The following is a 9,662-nucleotide window of genomic DNA, read 5'->3' as shown; positions in this document are numbered from 1 at the left end:
ACCCCCCCCACCCTCCTACCCCGCTGTCCATCCACCCCCCCCACCCTCCTACCCCACTGTTCATCCACCCCCCCCACCCTCCTACTCTGCTGGCCATCCACCCCCCCCCCACCCTCCTACCCCACTGTCCATCCACCCCCCCCCACCCTCCTACCCCACTGTCCATCCACCCCCCCCCACCCTCCTACCCCACTGTCCATCACCCCCCCCCCCCCCACCCTCCTACCCTGCTGGCCATCCACCCCCCCCCCCCCCCCACCCTCCTACCCTGCTGGGCATCCACCCCCCCCACCCTCCTACCCCACTGTGGTGCTTTACTGTCCCTCCACCCCCCCCCACCCTCCTACCCACTGTCCATCCACCCCCCCCCACCCTCCTACCCCACTGTGGTGCTTTACTGTCCCTCCACCCCCCCCCACCCTCCTACCCCACTGTCCATCCACCCCCCCCCACCCTCCTACCCCGCTGTGGTGCTTACTGTCCATCCACCACCCCCACCCTCCTACCCACTGTCCATCCACCCCCCCCACCCTCCTACCCCACTGTCCATCCACCCCCCCCACCCTCCTACCCCGCTGTGGTGCTTACTGTCCATCCACCACCCCCACCCTCCTACCCACTGTCCATCCACCCCCCCCACCCTCCTACCCACTGTCCCTCCACCACCGCCTCCTTTCCCTCCCTGCTGCCATCTGACCTCCGTCCAGCTGCTCGGACCACCGCCACGTCACACACACAGCGGACAAACAGATTCCTCATGTTGCCCTGACGACGAGGGGCAATGGGGCAACAATGGCTGCTGTGTCCTCTTGGGGCGGGAGCGTGATGATGTCACCAGATGACCAGCTCACCCAGGCTAGGAGGCTGACCATCAGAACCAGCTGACCCAGGCTAGGAGGCTGACCATCAGAACCAGCTCACCCAGGCTAGGAGGCTGACCATCAGAACCAGCTGACGCAGGCTAGGAGGCTGACCATCAGAACCAGCTGACGCAGGCTAGGAGGCTGACCATCAGAACCAGCTGACGCAGGCTAGGAGGCTGACCATCAGAACCAGCTGACCCAGGCTAGGAGGCTGACCATCAGAACCAGCTGACGCAGGCTAGGAGGCTGACCATCAGAACCAGCTGACGCAGGCTAGGAGGCTGACCATCAGAACCAGCTGACGCAGGCTAGGACAGTACTTTCTACTTACAGGAGTGATTTGCTTAAAGAATCAACCTTCGAGGGGGAAGAGAAATACTCAATAGAATTCCTATCTTTTTTTTATTTTATTAAAGTGACAATTCTTGGCTACAAAAACACCAGTAACTTTACAGCCTGAGTGTATCATACAATTTTCTGCAAGGGAATACAGAGTGAATGATAACATACTTACATAGCAAGGGAGCTAGGCATAACTTTGAACCGATTCACAAGAATCACCATTATAAGCAAAACACGACACACTACGACCAACCATTTGCAATATATATTACTCATCATTTGACACTTCAGAAGCAGAAAGTGGAGAAAGTGAAAGAAACAAAAACATTACAAACAATAAAAAAAGTACAACACAAACAATGTATTACTGTATGACTTGAGTGGACATTTTCAAAAGAATACTGGAGAGTTAATAAGAAATTGCTATAAACTCTAGTTTTCAAGTGGAACTACGTAGAATGTGAGTGTTCCTTCATGTGGAACCTGTAAACAGAGAACGGAACAGCAGTATCGGCTCTGTTCTTCCGTACTAACCGGCCCGGTCACCAGAGTCTGGGCCGAACTCAATTCACTTTGCCCCCAAGCCAATTCAGGAATTCAATTTGTGAATTTGAAATACAAAATGCCAAAGCCACATTGTCAATTCAGTTCCTACAGAGACCAAAGCATGTATTAAAATGGACCCTAATCCTGTAGGTTCACAGTCCAATGAAGGACGACGTGACCTTCTGGACTCAGCAGTGTGTTCCCACGGCAGCGTAGGGGGACGCGGACGCCTGTCTCCGAGCGGTGCTGCAAGCCGACATCTCCAGCTCTGTGGCGCCGCCCTCCTGGTCATTGTCGTTGTCGCTGGTCGTGGCTGTCGTGGACGACCGTGGCGGGCCACATTCCTGGCAGCAGCAGCAGCAGCAGTCCAGGAAGGCGCGGCTGAACGGCTGGCACAGGCAGAACAGCAGGACCGGAGTCACCGCGGACTTACAGAACAGCAGCAGCTGGCTCACCAGGTGGAGGATATCCAGGGTTCTCCTGGGAACCCCGGCCGCCATGTAGACGCTGACGATGTTGCAGATGTTCTCGGGGATGATGCAGAAGCCGTAGAGGATGGCGAGGGCCACCACGGTGCAGTTCATCTGGCTCTCCAGCTGGATCTGCTTCTTGTTACCGCGGACGCTGGTCCTCTCGGCCTGGCGGATCTTGCGTGCGGTGGCCAGAGAGCAGCCGATGGTGAAGAGCGTGGGCAGACAGAAGTAGCAGCCGAAGTACCACCAGAGCCGGGCGCCGTCGTAGGTCAGGCCCAGCACGTACAGCGTGTCCGGGAGCTGGGTGGAGATGCGCACCACGCAGCGCTCGCAGGGCGCCACGTCCGGAGGCTCGCCGTCCTCGGTGACCAGCTGGCGGATGAGCAGCTCGGGGAGCGCCAGCAGGAGGGCGCCCACCCAGATCACGGCCAGCTTGGCGCCCGTGGAGGCGCAGTTCTCGATCATCTCGTAGTACATCTGCACGTTGGTGGCGGCGCGGAAGCGGTCGATGCACAGGGCACACAGGGTGAAGGTCGTGACCCCCAGGGATGCCACCTGGAGGAAGAGGCGGAGGAAGAGGAGGAGGAAGTGGAGGAGGAAGAGGAGAAGGAAGAGGAGGAGAAAGAGGAGGAGAAAGAGGAGGAGGAAGAGGAGGTGGAAGAGTAGGTGGAAGTGGAGGAGGAAGAGGAGAAGGAAGAGGAGGAGAAAGAGGAGGAGAAAGAGGAGGAGGAAGAGGAGGTGGAAGAGGAGGTGGAAGTGGAGGAGGAAGAGGAGAAGGAAGAGGAGGAGAAAGAGGAGGAGAAAGTGGAGGAGGAAGAGGAGGTGGAAGAGGAGAAGGAAGAGGAGGAGAAAGAGGAGGAGAAAGAGGAGGAGAAAGTGGAGGAGGAAGAGGAGGAGGAAGAGGAGAAGGAAGAGGAGGAGAAAGAGGAGGAGAAAGAGGAGGAGGAAGAGGAGGAGAAAGAGGAGGAAGAGGAGGAGGAAGAGGAGGAGAAAGAGGAGGAGAAAGAGGAGGAGGAAGAGGAGGTGGAAGAGGAGGAGGAAGAGGAGAAGGAAGAGGAGGAGAAAGAGGAGGAGAAAGAGGAGGTGGAAGTGGAGGAGGAAATGGAGGAGGAGGAGGAAGAGGAGGAGGAAGAGGAGAAGGAAGAGGAGGAGAAAGAGGAGGAGGAAGATGAGGAGGAAGAGGAGGAGAAAGAGGAGGAAGAAGAGGAGGAAGAGGAGGAGAAAGAGGAGGAGGAAGAGGAGGTGGAAGAGGAGGAGGAAGAGGAGAAGGAAGAGGAGGAGAAAGAGGAGGAGAAAGAGGAGGAGAAAGTGGAGGAGGAAGAGGAGGTGGAAGTGGAGGAGGAAATGGAGGAGGAAGAGGAGAAGGAAGAGGAGGAGAAAGAGGAGGAGGAAGTGGAGGAGAAAGAGGAGGAAGAGGAGGAGGAAGAGGAAGACGAAGTGGAGGAGGAAGAGGAGGAGGAAGTGGAGGAGGAAGAGGAGGAGGAAGAGGAGGAGGAAGTGGAGGAGAAAGAGGAGGAAGAGGAGGAGGAAGAGGAGGACGAAGTGGAGGAGGAAGAGGAGGAGGAAGAGGAGAAGGAAGAGGAGGAGAAAGAGGAGGAGGAAGAGGAGGAGGAAGAGGAGGAGGAAGTGGAGGAGAAAGAGGAGGAAGAGGAGGAGGACGAAGTGGAGGAGGAAGAGGAGGAGGAAGAGGAGAAGGAAGAGGAGGAGAAAGAGGAGGAGAAAGAGGAGGAAGAGGAGGAGGAAGACGAAGTGGAGGAGGAAGAGGAGGAAGTGGAGGAGGAAGAGGAGGAGGAAGAGGAGGAAGTGGTGGAGGAAGTGGAAGAGGAGGAGATTACGTATACACAGTAATTAAGGCATGTAGTAAACATGACTCCCCGTTGATCATTATAGAACACTGAACAGTCATTGACAGGGACAGACTCATGATCTCTACCCATGGAGAAGCTACTACCCACACACCTCTAGTTTATATTGCAATACAGTTTAAACTGTTCTACCGTATCTTTTTTTTTGTAACCTTTCATTTTTATTCAGAAAGGGAAACGCCAAAATCTACAGTACAGTCTATCGCCAGAACCTGAACTCAACATGGACTGGCAAACCCAGAATGTTTGAAGTAATCAACCCTGGTGAAGTCTGGATTAAAGACCAACGCCACAGAACCACATCTCCTCCTGAACAGACCAGAACGCCTCTCCTGTAAAGCAGCCATGTCTCAAACACAGCTGGGAGCAGTTCCCACGTGACCACAGCACTGGCCTGCACGCTGTTTGAGGAGTCAACAGGTTCAGGGGGCGGGAGAACAGTCACCCATTAACACACCACAGCTCAACACTCTCAAAATAACATCACTCTGTCTCCCTGGTCCACTCTGTCTCCCTGGTCCACTCTGTCTCCCTGGTCCACTCTGTCTCCCTGGTCCACTCTGTCTCCCTGGTCCACTCTGTCTCCCTGGTCCACTCTGTCTCCCTGGTCCACTCTGTCTCCTTGGTCCACTCTGTCTCCCTGGTCCACTCTGTCTCCCTGGTCCACTCTGTCTCCCTGGTCCACTCTGTCTCCCTGGTCCACTCTGTCTCCCTGGTCCACTCTGTCTCCCTGGTCCACTCTGTCTCCCTGGTCCACTCTGTCTCCCTGGTCCACTCTGTCTCCCTGGTCCACTCTGTCTCCCTGGTCCACTCTGTCTCCCTGGTCCACTCTGTCTCCCTGGTCCACTCTGTCTCCCTGGTCCACTCTGTCTCCCTGGTCCACTCTGTCTCCCTGGTCCACTCTGTCTCCCTGGTCCACTCTGTCTCCCTGGTCCACTCTGTCTCCCTGGTCCACTCTGTCTCCCTGGTCCACTCTGTCTCCCTGGTCCACTCTGTCTCCCTGGTCCACTCTGTCTCCCTGGTCCACTCTGTCTCCCTGGTCCACTCTGTCAAACTAATGACAAACAGATGTTTCAACACACCACAGTCCACTAAAAGCTCAATTGCCATGGTGATATTTGAAAGTAGCCATGAGTTATGAGAAAACACACGGTATAGTGAAGAGTGCATTAGACACCTAGATGAGGAAATCCTGTCAAGACAATGTTTAGAGAGAAAGTTTACATAACTGCACCAACCATTACCCCCAGCAAGTTTCATAATCAGCACTTGGGTCAACTTCCTGCGAACATCAAAACAGAATCAAATTTGTCTACACTGCCAGGAATTGCTATTTCTAAATGGAGCCTGCCTTTGCAAGATCCAGTAACCATCAACTGGTCTAAATCCTGTATAAGGACCAATTCTATTCATGAAGACATCTTCAGTCTATGGGTTACAGAGCAGGTATCAGCTCTTTCTGATTGTCTTTGATGTTCTCAGCTCATAGAGTCAGAGCAGTTCTCACATCTTCACTGGATTAAATCTCTCTTATCAGACGGCCGGGGAGTCAGCAGGCTGGGAGAGACTTCCTCTACTTTCATATCATTGTTTTGACATTTTGAATAACATTATTGACCATTGCTAGTGGCATACAAGGTAGAATAATTCACCATAGCATACGTATTTCAGGCAGATCTATTACATTAGATTTACATTACAGTCATTTAGCAGACGCTTTTAACCAAAGCGACTTAAAATAATTGCATGTAACGTAGGAAAAGCCAGTGTACTACTACTCACCAGAACTCACAAGTGCATCTCCTTTCTAAAACATGTGACTTAGAGCAGAATCTAGTGCTGTAGGCAAAGTGAAGAATAGCTAAGCTATTCAAGCTACAATTTACATATGTCTATAATTACACTAAGCCTGATATATTTATACCAGAGATTTTCTTCAAATGAAGTTAGTGCCTTCCAGAAAAAGGTGTAACCTGTAGACCACTGGTGAGTCAACTTCCCCTACTATCCTGATTTGCATACAGCTCACAGCATTTGCTTGTGAAAGCCCCCCTACACCTGGGGCCTGGGGGTCAACAGACAGAACAGACCAGCTTCTCAGGCTGGTCAACAGACAGAACAGACCAGCTTCTCAGGCTGGTCAACAGACAGAACAGACCAGCTTCTCAGGCTGGTCAACAGTCAGAACAGACCAGCTTCTCAGGCTGGTCAACAGACAGAACAGACCAGCTTCTCAGGCTGGTCAACAGACAGAACAGACCAGCTTCCCAGGCTGGTCAACAGACAGAACAGACTAGCTTCTCAGGCTGGTCAACAGACAGAACAGACCAGCTTCTCAGGATGGTCAACAGACAGAACAGACCAGCTTCTCAGGCTGGTCAACAGACAGAACAGACCAGCTTCTCAGGCTGGTCAACAGACAGAACAGACCAGCTTCTCAGGCTGGTCAACAGACAGAACAGACCAGCTTCTCAGGCTGGTCAACAGACAGAACAGACTAGCTTCTCAGGCTGGTCAACAGACAGAACAGACCAGCTTCTCAGGCTGGTCAACAGACAGAACAGACCAGCTTCTCAGGATGGTCAACAGACAGAACAGACCAGCTTCCCAGGCTGCTGCAACACTCAGGAACTGAAACCCTGCGTCAAATCCTGGCAGTTTTCTGTGCTGATTACAGATTCAGATGAACAGTTGCTAACCTGCACTTCCACACCCGTCCTCACACACCCACCCTCACACACCCTCACACACCCACACGCACCCTCACACACCCACACGCACCCTCACACACCCTCACACACCTACACGCACCCTCACACACCCTCACGCACCCACACACACCGACATGCACCGACACGCACCCTCACACACCCACATGCACCCTCACACACACACACACACACACACACACACACACACACACACACACACACACACACACACACACACACACACACACACACACACACACACAGGCACACACACACAGGCACTCACGCACACTGTTCAGGGCAGGCAGGCGGTGTCGGGGTTGAAGGTTTTTCCATAGTTTATTCCTCCACTCTGCTGTTGCCAAGGGTGACCAGAGCAGCACCGTCACATCTCCTGGCTCTGGCTTCTGTCACAGCGGATCTACGGCTTCCGGGTAGAAGAGGAGGAGGAGGGGGTGAGAGAGACCGAGGCAGAGCTCAGGTGTAGGAGGAGGGGGGGAGAGAGACCGAGGCAGAGCTCAGGTGTAGGAGGAGGAGGGGGTGAGAGAGACCGAGGCAGAGCTCAGGTGTAGGAGGAGGAGGGGGTGAGAGAGACCGAGGCAGAGCTCAGGTGTAGGAGGAGGAGGGGGTGAGAGAGACCGAGGCAGAGCTCAGGTGTAGGAGGAGGAGGGGGTGAGAGAGACCGAGGCAGAGCTCAGGTGTAGGAGGAGGAGGGGGGGAGAGAGACCGAGGCAGAGCTCAGGTGTAGGAGGAGGAGGGGGGGAGAGAGACCGAGGCAGAGCTCAGGTGTAGGAGGAGGAGGGGGGGAGAGAGACCGAGGCAGAGCTCCTTCCTGTTCTTTACTCTGGTTTGGATCTCTTTCCAGTGAGTCTGGAATAAAAGTTGAATTGAATTTCACTTTATTCTCATAAAGAATACAGATTCTCAGATCCAAACACACACACTGATCATGGTAACATGATGGCCTCCCCTGACAGCCATGTCCACAGTCCCCTGCAGACTGCGTGACCAGCCTCCATCACCACGGCAACCTGCCTCCATCACCTTGGCGACCACCGGGACAGATGGTCACAGGTTGGTGAAAGCACTCCAGTTGCCACGGCAGACATTACAACTAATGTCCCCACTGCGTAATTACACTTCATTAAGCATAACGAGGCTGTGCTGCTCTGTGATCCATTAAACTGCCTTACTGCACCATAGAGACACTAGAGTGCACGTCAACCACTTCATCTTGCTTTGGGGTTTGACATTTGGGCCAAAGATACACAGCAGCCTATGGACAAGAAATGTTTGTCATAGAGTTGGACCAAAAAACACAACAGCCAGCCGTGTCACTAAGCAAGCCCTGTCACTAAGCAGCTTACAGACTACTGACATCCTGGCATGTCAGAAAGGTTCATTCCTAATTGTTGGGGACTTTGCTTGATACTTTGCTTACCTGGTCTTTTGAGGATATGTTGTGTGTGTCAGGGGATGTGATCTGAGGATGTGATCTGAGGATGTGCTGTTGTTGGGGTTAGTGTGTATCAGGGGGTGTGGTTACAGTAGGTGGGTTATAAGGTCTCAGGTCGGTGAATGTGGGCATGTTGCCGTCGTCCTCATAATGACCCTGATACAAAACAGCTGGAGGAGGCCTCGGCAACTCATGATTCATTCACTTGACTTGGACTTTCACATACGTCTCTCTCATGCTTCTATAACTTGTTCTCTCTCTCTCTCCTCAGGGGTTTAGCCGATAACTACGCCATCCCTGCAGCAGCAGTAGTTTCTCAGCGGTTATCTATCTATCTATCTATCTATCTATCTATCTATCTATCTATCTATCTATCTATCTATCTATCTATCTATCTATCTATCTATCTATCTATCTATCTATCTATCTATCTATCTATCTATCTATCTATCTATCTATCCCATACTGTCATCTGTGTAGCCTGTACCTCTAACAAGGAACGCTGGTCAAAATGGAGCCCCAATTCTCTCAGCGGGGGTTCTGGGTAAAATGTTTTGGACCAAAAGAAAAAGAAAATCTATCTATCTATTGCCGTCAGTCAGTCAGTCAGTCAGTCAATCAGTCAGTCAGTCAGTCAGTCAGTCAGTCAGTCAGTCAGTCAACTAGTCAGTCAGTCTGTCTGTCATCATCTATATGTAAATCTAGACCTGTGTACATTACCACTGACTAAGTCGCATCTACAGGATAATCCAAAGCAACACACTCATCTCTGGTGCCAGAGCACAGGGACCCCTATCAGACTGCAGATGCCTGGTGCTTCTCATTCATGGTTGGCCTACTGTCAGTAAAACGCAACGCCACTCTGAGCTAAACCAACTAGCAGAAGAATCAGTCAAATGAAGTGAAGAGGCCTAGCTAATGTCAAAACATGCCCCAACTCTGTAAATGACAGACAGAAACTACTGTATTAGTAGACACGATACCTCAAGGTAGGGGATGATTTTACAGGAGAACTCCCCCAGGAGCCAGTCCTTGGTCAGCTCGTGGAATATGACCAGGGGTAAGCAGAAGAAAATCACTACAAAGTCCCACAGAGCCAGATTGGCGAGGAGAGAGTTGGATATACTTCTCATGTAATAGTTGTGGCACACAATGCACATGATTGCAATATTCCCAATTATGCCCACTGTGAAAATGATGGCTGATATGATCAAAATGGCATATGCCCCGTATGATTCGGCAGTGACAGGGAAGAAGGGATTTTTGACTTCTTTTCGTCTTGGTCGAGTGTTTATTGGAACGAATGGAGTGCTGTCTTCTAGATCTGGTGATGTAAACTGTTCATAATCACTGGTCATATCGAAGGGGAAGTCTATGGACTGGTTCTGGGCCAGAGGTTTGGGTAG

The 9,662-nt window shown here is 52.2% G+C and overlaps 1 protein-coding gene across 1 annotated transcript; it reads right to left on the bottom strand.

Moving 5' to 3' along the window:
- Nucleotides 1–1,939: 1,939 nt before the first annotated feature.
- On the bottom strand, nucleotides 1,940–9,416 carry gpr37a (G protein-coupled receptor 37a; the record flags this gene model as incomplete). The annotated part of the gene is made up of 2 exons (XM_084452839.1): nucleotides 1,940–2,779; nucleotides 9,240–9,416. The coding sequence occupies 2 exons, from the start codon at nucleotides 9,414–9,416 to the stop codon at nucleotides 1,940–1,942; spliced, it is 1,017 nt and encodes a 338-aa protein (XP_084308965.1).
- Between the last annotated feature and the right edge of the window lie 246 nt (nucleotides 9,417–9,662).

The sequence above is a fragment of the Borostomias antarcticus genome (genome assembly GCF_949987555.1).
Source record: "Borostomias antarcticus genome assembly, chromosome: 18".
NCBI classification, from domain to species: domain Eukaryota; kingdom Metazoa; phylum Chordata; class Actinopteri; order Stomiiformes; family Stomiidae; genus Borostomias; species Borostomias antarcticus.
This window is presented reverse-complemented; position numbering and strand designations above follow the sequence as displayed.